A 17220-nucleotide genomic window follows, 5' to 3' on the forward strand; every position below is an offset into this window, starting at 1 on the left:
TATTAATAAACACCATTTTATACAGGGTGGTCCGAATTGTATTTCGGAAACTTCGCCAGCATATTCTGCAGATAAAAATAAGTAAAAAAGTTCATATAAATATATGTCTTAAAATACTTAGTTTCGGAGATACAGGGTTTAGAAGTTTTATTTCGATTTTTTCCAAATAATTTCTGAAGTATCGTAAATGTTTGGATAAAAATTTGTGTCTCGGTGTTTTTTGATATGAGAAATTTGATTTTGATGTCAATATAACTCCTATTTGTAGGGGGCGCCACCTACATGTGTTGTAACTGTTTTGAACAGTAATAACTTTTTGTCCGTACCTGTATAAAACTACTGAGTAAAAAAATATACATTTACGACATTTTTTACGTAAAAAAGGTCTCTTGGTTAAAATCGCTATGAGTAATGATTCTCAAGATATTTGGAATCGAAATTATCAATACCTGTCATCATTGACATAAATTAAACATATTGACTAAACAGTTCTTAGGCTGAAATCATAAATTTGAAATGTTTTGTGCCAGAAACTGTTTTATCATCATTTCTTGCAGAAAAATTTATGATTAATTTAAAAAAATAAAAATTTCCCAAATTTATTATTTCAGTGAAATAACTATCTACTCAACGTGTTTATTTTTCGTCAATAATGACATGTATTGACTATTTCCATTCTAAATATCTTAAGAACGGTTGCTCGTAGCGATTTTTACAAAGAGATATTTTATACGCAAAAAGTCACAGAGATGTATATTTTTTCACTCGGTAGTTTTATACAGGTACGGACAAAAAGTCATTACGCTTCAAAACAGTTAAAATGCATGTAGGTGGCGCCCTCTACTAGTAGGAGTCATATTGACATCAAAATCAAATTTATCATGTCAAAAAACTGCCAGACACTAATTTTCATCCAAATATTGAGGTTACTTCAGAAATTATTTAGAAAAAATCGAAATAAAAATGAAACTTCCATACCCTGTATCTCTGAAACTAAGCATTTTAGGACACACATTTATGCGAACATTTTTACTTATTTTTACTGCAGAATATGCTTTATCGGACCACCCTGTATACAAAAAAAATTCTGGTTGACCCTAAGTTAACTGTAAAAATTGGATAATTTGGTGTAGGCCCCATGCCACTTTCGCCCTTCTTTAATACGCTAATAAAAAAAATTGACCTGATTGTAAACGATTGTTTTAAGCTTACCAATATTCTTCCCCTCGCTCGAAACAAATCACACTATCACCAAAAAGAAAACATATATTAAATTTCCCTATTTTTCATTTCACATTTCGCGCTAATTACACTATTACCACCAGGTCGGTTGGCCGTACAAAATCGGGTGCGGTGGACCGTGGGCACCCATTAAGGAACTCAAATGGTGCCCAGGAGGTAATTGCATATTGTCTTGTGGTTTTGACGCACCGCCCAAGCATGGCCTGCCATCTTTCACGAGCACCGGTACTGCCACTCTTCTCGGTGACGGTAGGGGGTTGTTGTTCTGCTGATCGTGCATACCTTTTTCGTGTTGCGCCCTTTTAGTTTTGTATCTGTAACAAGGAATAGATTATTAGATGATACAGTGTGCTTCAAAAAACATTTGCCATTTCTCGTGGGGAGATTCCTTACGAAAAAATAAGATTTATTTTTAATATCAACATAGGTCCGATTCTACTTTGTTTCGTAGCTACAGGGTGTTAAAGATTTATTATGTTCTCGATTTATTATAATTTCCTTCCAAGTACTGTTAGCGTTTCGAATGAAATTTTGAGGGTAAAAGTTACTATAAATGTGACATATTTTAAAGCTAAAAAAAATTGGCGACATACTCACCAGGAACGTGCATATGGGTTATCACTGAAATATTCTTCTAAGAAAGCATGTACGCCACTGACTTTTTTTCTCTTATTAGCGAAATAATGTAAGCAGTTTAATGCCGATTAAAAGTGGCCTCTTGATCTTTTGTCGACTTCGACCTCCTTGATAGAAAAGATAAACGCAATTTTACTAATTTGCCTAGATCCAAATCTAATAACAACCTTTAAAAAAATTAATATAATCAACTTGTGAAAGTTTTAAATAAGTACTCATTGATTCCTCATCAAAAAAATATGAAAAAAAAGTTTCTATATACTACATGGGTATGGAATTATACAGGGTTGTTCACCACATACGACACGGAGTATTGTAGCTAAATGATTAGATTTTTACAAATTGTAAGTTTTGGGTTCGTTGAAGGACTATTAAAGCTACAATTTAAAAATATTTTTACAAGATACAGAGTGTCCCAAATAAGTAAAAAATATTATAGTTGTATTTTTTTAAATAGAACAGCCTGTATATTATTCTATTTTTGGATTCTACGATTGAAATAAAGGTAAATTTGATTAAGGTTTATCACACTTAAACCTTACCGTTTTTGAAATATTTTCAATTTTATGAAATTGCAGAAAAAATTTAAGGCTTTATTTCTCCAAGGGTATAAAAGTTTTTAATACTAAATATTTACTGAAGATTATTTATTGGTCATATATTGTGTTGCAATAATAAAAATTTTACGACCTAATACAGAGTGTCCAAAATTTTTTATTAAATAATTACTAGCTTTAAACGGCAATAACTTGTTTAATTTAAATGGAACACCCTATATATTTTACGTGAATCAGATACATAATGTAATTGTCTATCAAATTGTATTGTTCCATTTTTTACCCATCTCTTCAAGTTTTCATAGAATATGCATTTTCTTATAGTTTAGACCTCATTTATCACTATACCCATGGAATATTGACATTTTAGCTTATTTTTAAAGATGTAACAAATTTTCAAAGGGTACATATACTAATATTGTTGATATAGTTTGCTTATTTAATTAAAAAATAAAAAAAAACTGTTTAAATATTTTTTGTTAAAGAGGACCAATTAATATGATCCCAGTATTCAAACTACATTAATTGACTGTTTACGTTGTAGTAATAATTGTTCCAAATACTGAAAAACTGAATTTTGTGTGTGTATTACACAGTGTGGTAAAAAGTAACACCTTATAAATTTTATTTCATTTATTGACGAATGCTTATTTATAAAAACAGAGACATTCATTTTCATAACTTATTATTATATTGATTTCTGAGCCAAATCCACATTTATTTAGAATAATTTATTAATTAAAACAATTTAAAAGTATGTAATTAACTAATTTTTGGTGTTTTTGGTAGGAAATAATGGTGGTATATTTAATTGGTATACTCTTTTACAAAAGTTTTTTGTATGCCAATGGGCATGCAATATTTACCACCTGTACATTTTGTACATATTATGTTGCTATAAAAAAATCTGAAATGTCAATATTCCATGGGTATAGTGATAAATGAGGTCTAAATTATAACAAAATGCAATTTCTACGAAAACTTGAAGAGATGGGTAAAAAATGGTATAATACAATTTGATAGACAGTTACATTGTGCATCTGATTCACGTAAAATATATAGGGTGTTCCATTTAAATGAAACAAGTTATTGCCGTTTAAAGCTAGTAATTATTTAATATAAATTTTTGGACACTCTGTATAACGTAGTAAAATTTTTATTATTGCAACACAATATCTGATCAATAAATAATCTTCAGTAAATATTTAGTATTAAAAACTTTGATACCCTAGGAGAAATAAAGCCTTAAAATTTTTACTGCAGTTTCATAAAATTGAAAATATTTCAAAAACGGTATGGTTTAAGTGTGATAAACCTTAATAAAATTTACCTTTATTTCAATCGTAGAATCCAAAAATAGAATAATATATAGGGTGTTCCATTTAAAAAATACAACTGTAATATTTTTTACTTATTTGGGACACTCTGTATCTTGAAAAAATATTTTTAAATTGTAGCTCTAATAGACCTTCAACAAACCCAAAACTTACAATTTGTAAAAATCTAATCGTTTAGCTACAATACTCCGTGTCGTATGTGGTGAACAACCCTGTATAGTTTTAAAGTTACAGGATATTTAGAGGTTTTTTGTAATTATCTTAAATACCAATAATTTTTATTTGAAATTGCTGTTGGTTGGACTAATAGTAATAATAACCAATGTAATAATATTTAATAATAAATTAGGCAAAATATATAATTTATTAATTTTATGAATTGTGATTAATCGCGTTTTTCTCATAAAGGAGGGCGAATTCGACAAAATATCAAGAGATAACTTATAATTGGCATTTACCTACAATAATAGGCCGTTTACCTACACAATTTTGATATCAAAAGAAAAAAGTCAGTTGCTCACATATTTTTTTTAGAAAAATATTCCAGTGATAACCCATATGCACGTCCCTGATGAATTTATCGATACTTTTATAGCATTAAAATAAGCAGCACTTATAGTAACTTTTATCCTTAAAATTTCATTGAAATTACTAAAAGTACTTGGAAGAAAATTATTATAATAAATCTAAAACTTATTAAGACTTTAACACCCTGTAGCTACGACACAAAGAAAAATATGGAAGATAAATCTTATTTTTACGTGAGGAATCTCCCCACGAGAGATGGCACATGTTTTTTGAAGCACCATGTATAAGCGATACCAATTAAACTTTTAGTTGCGTCATCGAGGGCACAATTATTAAATTGATTGTTACCAACCATGGACATATTCGACGCCGGGCTGATTAACTGGAATTTAAAATTCCCGCTGGCGATTCAGGTCGCAGCTCTGCTGTAAAAAATGTCAAGTTGCCACATTTATTTATTTATTTCCTGACATTTTGATTCGTTTTGACACTTTAGTTTTGTTTTGCGAGTTTTTGGTTTAAGTGAATTTTGTTGTCTTAGCTTAATTTTTTTACTAGCAGACCTTGCAGTAGAAAATTGTTTTTTAGAACCGCTTGTAGTGCGAAGTGTATAAGATGAAAGCAGCTTAACAGCCGTTGCAAAAAACTTATCTCAACCTTATTAGAATATTTTGAACGAGAAAGCGGTAATACTGGGTCTTTATGTCCATTAAATGTTGTTAAGGAGATGAGTTTTTTTATATAACTAATAATAATAGTAATAGCTCCCGTATATGGATAGCGTTTGACGCCTTGGGAGCAGAAAGGTACAGCTTGCTATACTAGAGCCGTTCGGTATACAAGGAAGGTAATGTGGCTAGCACTACGCTTCAACCGCCTATTATTACCTCAGGATTGTGAATCCCAAATACTCATTTAAGACTGAGTCGACCTAGGTACCCAAACTATTTTTATTTTAATAAAAATAGTCTCTACGCCACCGGGCACCTATATAACTAATAACTTTTTTATATATTTATAATTAATTCATATTTGTTTCCTAAAATATTTTAATTAAAAGAAAATATGTAAAAGTGGGCAACGTGACTAAAAGTTTATTTGGAATGATCTATAGAAGTAAATTGTGTCCAACGAACTTATTTTGATTTTAAAAATACGTAGTAATTCTATGTCTATATTGGGATATCCTTATAATGTATGTTACGTTTCTAGCTACAGCTCCATCATTTTAATGAATGAAATAATCGAGTTTGAAGAGCTCGCACAGATTTAGTTTAATTTTAGCAATCTGTATATTTATTTTTTAACTAGCGGAAATAAGTACTCTAAATATAAGACCACCTGACTTTTAGAAGTGTTTCATAAATCGTATGTATTCTATATTCGAAATTTTGACATACGTATATAAATTGTGCCAGGTTAGTTAAGATTATTTTATTCATTAGTGGGCGGCTCCATCTGGCCAACCACAGATTATAAAACATAAACTATAAATAATTGTGTGTTCACTTCTGTCTGTGCGTCTGAGGACTCTATTCGTGGACCTCTATTTGCATGCCGAGTTTGGTTTCAATCGACCCATAATTAAGAAAAATCCTGATGATTTCGTCCATTTAAAGGCATTCGAAACGTTGAGGGCGTCATGCTGTAGCCCGTCCCCAATTATGCCGAAATCGACCCCACATTTTTCTTTAACATCAAATCCTTAGTCCCACCCTGCTGAAGATGTAAACGATGTAAACGAAACGTCGTATCCAACTTTGCAGGGTGTATCCAACTTGACCGTGTGCACCGTCGCGCGTCGTTGAAATTACTAAAAAATATAGCCTACCCACCAAATTTTGTTGCGATCCGACGGGATCAACTTTTGACGATGTCAAAACTAACTGTCACAGTAAACGGTCAAGTTATGCATATGTACCATTGCGATTAAAAAAATAGTACAATAAAATATGATTTAATCTGCTGGTCTATAAAAGATAAAAAAAAATTGAAAAATTGCCCATTTTTAAAATATAGGTAAATTTTTCATACTTTTATTTCGAGACGTCTACCTACCAATTATTACCAAATTCATGGTAACGCCTAAAAAGTTAGGTGGCATAATTGTATTGTTCAACGATATCCACTTCTCGATATCCTTATAGACCAGGACGAGTTCTATCTGGTACTACTAATTCTTGTACTACTTTTTTTATCGCAATGGTACCAATCTATTGACATACCAAGTTTCATTTAAATCGGACGATTTTTTTATTTCATTCATTGATGATGGGATTTCGTAATGCTGCACGAAACCTTCAAATATCAAATGTCAAAATATCATGAAAAAATTACATTCCGAGTTTCAGCCCCCTAGCTCACATAGGGCCCGAGTTACGATCACAGTTTAAAGAATATAAAATATATCAGTTGACCCACTCTTCGCCCGTATCAAAATTCCTCCCGTGGCTCCCCGCCTGTCTTGTAGAGTCTTGGGTCAGTCTACATCCATTGCTCAACGTGTACACAGCGTTCTAAGTTTATTTTAGTTTTATTCTCGGCCCGATGCATAGGGTGAACCAAAAATAGTGTTTTAGTTGTTTTGTTCAAATTGTGAATAAAATGTCTACTAGAAATATTTGTGTAGTGGATGGTTGTGAAAGTAGAATGACAGACAATATATCGTTCTTTAGGTGCCCAAAAGATGAAGGAAGGTATGTGTTTATATAGTATAGGATATTAAGTATATAATAATTAAAGTATTAGACATATTAAGTATATTATAATTATGGAAACCTAACTATGAATAAATTGTTTTAAAAATATACATACAAATTAAGAAAAGATTTTACTCGGAATATGCACAAAATATTTATTTTTAACAATTAGTTTATTATTTTAGTAGATATTTTAGAGTAGTAGTACATACTTTACTATTATGTTTTGGATTTTGCAGTATTTACCGGTTTGCAAAGTGCAGATTAAATTATTATTTAAGATGTTTGCATTTTTTTAAATAGCATGTTTTACTTTTTAGATGTTTGTATTTAACTTTAACTACCTACCTGGAAAGTCCAAATTTTATCGTCAGGTAATAAAAATACGTTTTAATAATATAAATATAATAAAATAATATACTTCTTCTGCTATTGACAAGTTTTTTAGAGTTTTTACTAAATTTTATGTAACAGTAAATATAACAATTGAGGAGCACATGGGAAAAACGATGAGTATCCAGAAATGATAAATGTTTATAAGGATCGTTAAGGATCATTAGCCATGTAAAACTCGTTACTGATAACACTACATTTACAAGGACTATCTCAATACCCTCAAGGATTTATTCTTATAAGGACAATTTAAAATTTAAAATCTACATTGACATAAACATTTCAAGTTGAGTGACAAAAGATCATTATGTATTCCTACTTATTTTGTGTTACCTTCTTTTGTGTTAAAAATACATTTAAGTCTTGGGAATGTCATTTTTGTTAAAACCTACTTTATTTTTTAAGTTTATTTAACTTTATTTTTTTAAGTTTGCTTGAGTTTAAGAAAAATGTATAAGAAACTTTACAAATACTATCTCCTGATATAACATTGTAATCTGTATTATCTATATTTTTATTTGTAATATTTCACCATTTCACCTGAATGTATATATATATATATATATATATATATATATATATATATATATATATATATATATATATATATATATATATATATATATATATATATATATATATATATATATATATATATATATATATATATATAAACAAAATATTTATATATATATATTAATACATAATATTTATACCTGAATATATATATATATATATATATATATATATATATATATATATATATATATATATATATATATATATATATATATATATATATATATATATATATATATATATATATATATATATATATATATATATATATATATATATATATATTCAGGTATAATCGTTATGTATAACATTGATGTAAAATATGTAAATTATTTGTTGTAAAATTAACATGAATAAATTAGTATAATAAGATAATGTACTTAACTAAAATCCGTTTTTTATTTCACATTTCAATTCATATCGTATTTATATTTGTAAACAATGAGATATGTTATTAAATAATAATAAGAAGAAAGTAAATAAATATTGATTAATTATTAAAGACGCCTAAAACTATATATATATATATATATATATATATATATATATATATATACATATTCAGGTATAATCGTTATGTATTAACATTGATGGTAAAATATGTAAATTATTTTGTTGTAAAATTAACATGAATAAATTAGTATAATAAGATAATGTACTTAACTAAAATCCGTTTTTTATTTCACATTTCAATTCATATCGTATTTATATTTGTAAACAATGAGATATGTTATTAAATAATAATAAGAAGAAAGTAAATAAATATTGATTAATTATTAAAGACGCCTAAAACTGTTAATCAATAAAACTAGTACTGTATTTTTATCTTTCTACTTGCTGTATTAAAATTCCTTAGTATTTTTAGTTGATCCCTCGTATACGGCTAGCGTTCTGACTGATAAAATAGCACTTCCGCTGCACCCGGTAAACGTACAAATTTTTTGTCACCTCGAAGGGTCACGGGCCGCCTTTGAAGTCAAAATAACAATAGAATTCCTTAGAGAGGGTCAACTGATTATTTTATATTCTTTAAACTGTGTTACGAGTTACGATGCTCCAAAGACCCATCATTGACTTACCACTATTCTTTCTCGTTAGCTTGTGTTTCAAGGCCGTGTCGTGTCACGGTCTTGACTGTGACGGTTACTTTTAAGGTAAGAAACGTCAAAAGTTCATGTCGTCCAATCGTGACCAAATTTGGTTGGTAGGCTATGTGAGCGACGGTGCACGCGGTCCCACCCTGCAAAATGGGATACGATGTTTCGTTTACATCTTCATCAGGATGGGACTAAGGATTTGATATTGAAGAAAAATGTGGATCGATTTCGGCATAATTGGGGACGAGCTACAGGATGACGTGACGACCTCGACGTTTCGAACCGATGACTCTAAATGGACGAAATCATCGGGATTTTTCTTAATTATGCATCGATTGGAACCAAACTCGGACGGACAGACGGACATTCTAATGCAAATTGTATGAAAATGAATCAAATTATTTATTAGTTTTTAATTTATTACTTTTTCAACATTTCAAACTACACTTTTTCAAACATGTCCTTCAAATCCTTCAATTTAATAGCTGTTCGTAAGAAGTTTCACTTCAAATATACGCACATAGTGCACACAATTTTTTTTTAGATTTACTTCCAGTGACAATAAAACCAGAATTCTTTAAAAAATACATAAATTATTAAAATTTAAAGAATTTGCTGTTTTGAAACTTTATAGCTGTAGCTTTTGTAGCTTAAATTATCTTATAAACGTAATAAATTAAATACTAACACAAAAATAAAATAGTTTTTAATAAATACCATAAGTGCATATCGATGTTTTAGCAACTTAGATTTAATTGACGCTATTAATATTTTTGCTCGTACATATCGCTGTTATTTGATGATCGATATCTGAATATAACTATTGCAAATATATCAGTTATTATTTTTATATTAATAAGTTGTTTACCTTATTAAAAGGGAAAAGCATGTATTGGGCGCGTGATTTAAAATACACGTATACAAAGAGTGACAAAAAACAGAAACCGATTAAATTTTAATAAAATATTTTTATCTGCCAAACAATGAGTAGCCATTAATTCAATAATTTGCGATTGTAATGGCACTTACCATCAAAGATCGCTTATAATTATTTTTTTAAAAATTATTGTTATACTTTTATACCATTTTTATCCGTCATGTCAGCACAACCATTAACTTAGATTAGAACTTAGAATAGTTTACTAAGTATCCACTGTTAAAATCAATTAAATATTTTAGAGACTCCGAAAATACCCTGTATCTTTATAATACACTAGCGTGTACCAGCGACTTCGTTCGCGTCGAATTAATCATTTGTAATGGTGATGATAAAGCAAAGCAAGAATTTCCATTAATATACAAACTGGATAAAATTTTCTCACATTTATGTCAGCATGAGAAAAAACAATATGGCGATATTATTATATAACTTGGTAATATTTGATGGGTAGTTTCATCTCGTTGGAATTTGACTTTCAAAAAATCCGTTTGCCAAAAATAAGCTTTTTACGTCAAGCAGTTTAAGCAGAATCGTGGTTAAGAAATTACCCAACTTTTTGGAACACCCTGTATGACTTTTTAAAAAATTTCAAAATATGTAAAAAAACAAATAAATTATGCATGTCCAAGCGTTTTCCCGAAAGACTAACCGTTTTTTAAATAACAAACATTGTAATATTTGAGGGGCGTTTTCACCCTCTTGGAATTTGAGATTAGAGAAACCTCTCCTTATAGAACCTCTACACCCCACAGTCAATCGGTTTGCTAAAAATCAACTTTAAACGTCAAGCAGTTTTTAGCAGAATCGTGATTACTCAATGGTCATATTTTATGAAACACCCTGTATGAATTTATAAAAAATCTTAAAATATGTAAAACAACAAAATACGTGTTTAAGAGTTTTTCCGAAAAACTAACCGGTTTTTAAATAAAAAATATTTTAATATTCGAGGGATAGTTTCATCCCCTTAGAATTCGAGTTTCGAAAAATCCCTTCTTATCGAACTTCTACACCCTAAAGTCAATCAGTTTTCCAAAAATCAGCTTTTTACGTCAAGCGCTTTAAGCAGGATCGTGATTAATCAATGACCAGATTTTTCGAAACACCCTGTATACATTTTTAAAAAATCTTAAAATATGTAAAAAACAAAATAAAATATGCGCGTTTAAGCGTTTTTCACCCTCTTGGAACTGGAATTTCGAAAAATCCCTTCTTATCGAACCTCTACACCCTAGAATCAACCGGTATGCCAAAATTGAGCTTCTTACGTTGAGTGGTTTGAGCAGGATCGTGATTAATCAGTATGTCCAGTATAACTTAAGGATTTTATATATTAGTATAGATTATTACTATTTCAAAAATCAAAATTTTAAAATATTAGGAAAATATTTATCAGTTCTATATTCTATGTCAACAACTGATAAGCCACAAACAAATCTATACATAACATGTTGGCACCTTTATCGACGATTTTTATTAAATAAGCCAACATTTATTTTTACAGCTATTCGATTTGATTGATACTTATTATACGTAATTATCAAATTTCCTTAAATACCATAGCAAACTTGACATCTTTAATCCATGGATTTTCAGTAGCTGATAAATTGACATTATGATTAACGTAAAGGCAAATTTTATTGACGGAGTTTTCAGTTCTAATAGTTTAGTTGACTAAGCAACTTTTTTATATGCCAACATTTTGATTATTTTAAAAACACATGCGTACAGAGTGTCCCATTTTCTAGCGTTTTATGGGGTTTCTCGTTTATGAATGGAGATACAAAGATGCTCTCTAATACAATATTAGACATTCTTATTTCTGTGTAATAATTATACGAGTAATGACTTGGCAGTTACACGGCACAATATATTTATACAGGGTGGTCCGAACTGTATTCCGGAAACTTCGGCAACATATGCTGCAGATAAAAATAAGTAAAAAAGTTCGTACAAATATATGTCCTAAAATGCATAGTTTCGGAAATATAGAGCGTTGAAGTTTCGTTTTTATTTCGATTTTTCCAAATAATTTCTGAAGTAACGCCAATATTTGGATGAAAATTGGTGTCTGGGAGTTTTTTGACATGAGAAATTTGATTTTGATGTCAATATGACTCCTAGTAATAGAGGGCGCCACCTACATATTTTTAACTGGTTTGAAGAGTAATAACTTTTCGTTCGTATCTGTATAAAACTACTGAGTAGAAAAATATACATTCACGACGTTTTTTACGTGAAAAAGGTCTCTTGGTAAAAATCCCTACGAGTAATGGTTTTCGAGATATTTGGAATCGAAATTATCAATACCTGTCATCATTGACATAAATTAAACATGTTGACTAAATAGTTATTAGACTGAAATCATAAATTTGAAATGTTTTTGTGCCAAAAGTTCAACAGAAACTGTTTTACTATCATTTTTTGCAGAAAAATTTATGATTAATTTAAAAAAAAATATAAATTTCCCAAATTTATTATTTCAGTGAAATACTATATCTACTTAACGTGTTTATTTTTCGTCAATAATGACATGTATTGACTGTTTCCATTCTAAATATCTTAAGAACGGTTGCTCGTAGCGATTTTTACAAAAAGATATTTTTTACGTAAAAAGTCACAGAGATGTATATTCTTTCGCTCGGTAGTTTTATACACGTACGGACAAAAAGTTATTACGCTTCAAAACAGTTAAAACACATGTAGGTGGCGCCCTCTACTAGTAGGAGTCATATTGACATCAAAATCAAATTTCTCATGTCAAAAAACTCCCAGATCCCAATTTTCCTGCAAATATTGACGTTATTTCAGAAATTATTTAGAAAAAATCGAAATAAAAATGAAACTTCTACACCCTGTATCTCCGAAACTAAGCATTTTAGGACATACATTTATACGAACATTTTTACTTATTTTTATCTGCAGAATATGCTGCCGAAGTTTCCGAAATACAATTCGGACCACCCTGTATATTTTACAAGGCGCAATATTTCGCGATTTTTCATTTTTTCCTTTGGTTATAAGCTTAAACCTAACTGAAATTCAAAATTTGAAGTTTGTGACACATCTAGAAGTACCGTAAAATTTTGATGATCTGTCAATGAGTCAATGTCGAAATTAAAGAAATTTGACAGGCGATAATTCATAAACTATGGCGTATAATTACTAGATATTTTGGTAATCTAGCCAGCTATAGTATGTCCTCATGTTTAGTAAAAATTAATATTCTTGCTTTATCCACAACGAAGTTACAGGGTGGTCAAAAGTGCCGCTAATACCTTCGAGAAAAGGATGGTACGGCGTGCTCGACTTGGCGGTAAAGAATAAGTAAAAGCATCTTACAACATAGGTATATAATTTCATAAAATCTAATCTTACCGATGATTTTGGAACCATATTTTGACTTGTGTGGGCGTTAATCGAATAATTGAGGCTAGGTGCTCCCTCTCTGGAGCTGATAAATACTTTTGCTGTCTGAACCTCCTCTCCAATTCGTAAGTTTGGGCTTTGGAAAATAAAACCCGCCTCTTTCTCTTTTTTTGACTGGTCCCTGTCTTCTGAAAACAATTATTCCTATTTTTAGTAACTAAATAAGACCCAAAATTTAATTAATAACTGAATATTTTATAGCCTTGGTGCATTCTCCGCCGTTGCTGTCACAATCGGAGAATATCGTACACAATCGATATATATAATTACACAGGTTTAAATAGCGAGTATACGAAAAATGTATTATTTAATTATTCTAAAAATGTTAGGAAGTATAATTTGTGAAAATTCTAAAAATAAAAATTAAAAGTAAATATTTTGATATCTGCAGAAGGTCTAACTTGTATTATAATTTATTATTCCAGTTAAAAACACTTTTTAGATGATTTCAACTAAAGCGGCCCATACATTATCAAACAAATTGCGCAACGCAGGTTGTTGCGCAACGAGTTGCCAATGTATGGTAGTGTTTGATGCGTTGCGCAATTGTTTGATGAGTTTCAAGAATGTTTGAAATCTTTTGTGCAACAGGACTGTCTGCGCAACGCGTTGTGTAGTGTATGTGTGTGTTGCGCTTCGTTGTGCAATATTTTAGTTCTTTCATCCAAATTCTTTGTTTTCTTTTTCGTTTTTTGGTATCATCGACATCATCTAGGGTAAATACGATAATAATTGACGCAATGGCAATTGAAGACATGATTGTTTCTCAAACAATGCACAACTTTTAATAAAAAGTTTGATCAAAATTTTACTAAAGCGGCCCATACATTATCAAACAAATTGCGCAACGAAGCGATGCGCAACGTTGCGTTGCACAACTGATTCAGCGGTCCATACACTATCAAACAAGTTGCGCAACAAAGCGATGCGCAACGTTCCGTTGCACAACTGCCTCACCCATGCACTTAGGAAAATTTTGATCAAACTTCTTATTAAAAGTTGTGCATTGTTTGAAAAACAATCATGTCCTCAATTGCCATTGCGTCAATTATTATCGTATATACCCTAGATGATGTCGATGATACCAAAAAACGAAAAAGAAAACAAAGAATTTGGATGAAAGAACTAAAATATTGCACAACGAAGCGCAACACACACATACACTACACAACGCGTTGCGCAAACAGTCCTGTTGCACAAAAGAATTCAAATATTCTTGAAACTCATCAAACAATTGCGCAACGCATCAAACACTATCATACATTGGCAACTCGTTGCGCAACAGCCTGCGTTGCGCAACTTGTTTGATAATGTATGGGCCGCTTAAGTGCATGGGTGATGCAGTTGTGCAACGGAACGTTGCGCATCGCATTGTTGCGCAACTTTTTTGATAGTGTATGGACCGCTGAATCAGTTGTGCAACGCAGCGTTGCGCATCGCTTTGTAGCGCAATTTGTTTGATAATTTATGGGCCGCTTTAGGTAGCGAGCATAGTTTTAATCACCAGTTTTGCTAGTGAGGCATAATTAGGGCTATTTTGGCTATAACGAAATTTTTTAAAGGTACATAATTATAATTTTAGAAGATATTCATAAAACATTTAATCTAGTTGATTAAAAAAAATATGCCATTAATATTGCAAATTATATTTTATCCCCTCTTAATCACTTGTTTCGTCGAACTGCTTGAATCTTAAATTTATTTTTCATTTTGATGAAATCGGTATAAGAAACTACGAACCTATAAAATGTTGTTTAGGAGGCTAATTTACGCCTGTTACAGCGCCTTTAGATCTCACAGCGCTTTCGACCGTCCGCGACTTCGAGCAAATACCAGAGTTTATATGAACAATTTCACATAGAATTCGAACTAGGCGCCACAAAAGAATTCGAACTAGGCATCGCGTCGTGTTGTATTGTGACAATTTCAAATGTTAATAAAATTTAACACAACACGACGCGACGCCTAGTTCGAATTCTTTTTCACTTATTTTTTACTACCGGAAACAGCGTTAAATCACACAAACCTCGTACCTGAGTGTTTTATAGTCTCAATAACTGCACTAGCAAAAAACTAAAATACTTAAATATTATGACAAAATCACGATTTCAATATTATTTTAATGCGATCAACATGACGGCGCGGCGTGAACTATATATTGATAATTTCAGATTTTTCTGAAGCGTTGCGGTCGGAATTTGTTGAAATCAACTGAAATACACCAAGTTTATAGACAATAAAGCGGAAGCATCTCAAACTCTACTTCCTACGTAAATAATAGTAGGTTCAGGAACCAGTCGTTTGGCGGTCGATGCGGAGTCGATGTGATTAATACTATTATTTGCATGCGAAGCGCGAAGGTAGAGTGGATTGAGATTTGCTTGGAGTTCGAGACGCTTCCGCTTCGAAAGCCAGACGACCAGTGTGCGGATGCTCTAAATTGTCATTGTTCAAAATTCGTTTGGCGTGATTCTCACCTGATCTCTGTCGTCGTCCTTTCCATCATCATCCGCTCCATCATCGATGTCATCGTTTTCACTAATTCCATCGTTGGTGATCGAGGGGTTGCTTTCCATTTTGACACTCATCGGCAATCCCATGGGCATGTTATGGTCAGAGAGACTATGAGGTTCGACACTCGACCGATCTGATATGGGCGGACTCGTACTATCTGGGGATACTTGAGGGGGATGGAGACCTGGGATCATTGAAGGTTGAATATGGGTATGTTGAAGATTTGGCAACGCTGGAAATAAACAAAAAAAAATAAGTTTAAGTAATCAAGTTTGATGTTTCATAACTTTTTATTTTGTAATCCGATTTTTATGATAATGGTGTCAGTGTGAAGATAAATTTATGGCATTATTTTTTATTCATTAGGAAATAACTTTAATAGCTATTCTTTGGTTAGGTGGGCTTTTAAGTTCATCGCACAAATATTCGGTTGAAGTAAGGTCGGGACTACAAGGAGGACATTCCAATCTTCGTAGTCCAACCTCATCTATTATTATTATATTATTACAAATTCAAAAGTTATGAAACATCAAACTTAGTCAAAATTTTAAGGTGGCGGAATGTTGTGCCGCATGCCGGAAAGTTTATATTTGTCGTTCATTCGTAAATTTATTATTAAAAAAAACATAAAACAACTGTTCAACATAAAAAGGCTCAGGGCAAAAACACGTACAAAATTCATCACAGAACTTCAATACGCTGATGACTGCGCTCTAATTGGAAACACAACTCTTAAGAATCCGGTGGTTCCATCATGTCTCAAACGTACCGGTCCTTGAAAAAGCTAACTGCGAGAGTATTGGAGTCATGGTTACAAAATCCCGCTTAAGGTGAGCTGGTCACGTATGCAGAATGCAAGAAAACCGCATACTCTACAATCTCTGCTTTACGGTGAGCTTGTAGGCGGTAAAAGGAGGCCGGGGGGACAACTGAAAAGGTACAAGGACATTTTCCACGAAAACTTAAACGGGATTAACGTGCAGAATGAGTGGGAAGAAGCAGCTCACAATAGAACTCAATGGAGAAGAATTGTAAACTCAGTTAACAGCGACAACCAAAAAGTAAAGAGGCAACAAAACAATGAGATTTTTGAATGTCCAGAGTGCGGTAGACAGATAACATCACGTATCGGACTTTTCAATCACAGAAAAGCTCATGAAAGAAAACGCCTTGCGTGACCATCTTCTGGTGTGTGTCGAATACTCGTCAGCGAGTAATGGCTGTATGTATGTATTATTAAAAACTTGAGATTACTTATATAAAATTTAA

The 17220-nt window shown here is 31.3% G+C and overlaps 1 protein-coding gene across 2 annotated transcripts in view; it reads right to left on the bottom strand.

The window, feature by feature from the left end:
• Positions 1–1251: 1251 nt before the first annotated feature.
• The window catches only part of LOC115878379 (homeobox protein vnd-like), a 62140-nt gene continuing 46171 nt past the window's right edge, over positions 1252–17220 (bottom strand). For both annotated transcript variants that reach the window (XM_030894857.1, XM_030894856.1), the window contains exons 3-5: positions 15915–16183; positions 13387–13565; positions 1252–1556 (exon numbers count right to left, since the gene is read on the bottom strand). In XM_030894857.1, the coding sequence (XP_030750717.1) occupies positions 1316–1556; positions 13387–13565; positions 15915–16183 (689 nt within the window). In that variant the 3' untranslated portion in view covers positions 1252–1315. The remainder of the gene's footprint in view (positions 1557–13386; positions 13566–15914; positions 16184–17220) is intronic.

This window comes from Sitophilus oryzae, unplaced genomic scaffold (assembly GCF_002938485.1).
Source record: "Sitophilus oryzae breed Bouriz unplaced genomic scaffold, Soryzae_2.0 scaffold_1508_pilon_pilon, whole genome shotgun sequence".
Classification (NCBI taxonomy): Eukaryota; Metazoa; Arthropoda; class Insecta; order Coleoptera; family Curculionidae; genus Sitophilus; species Sitophilus oryzae.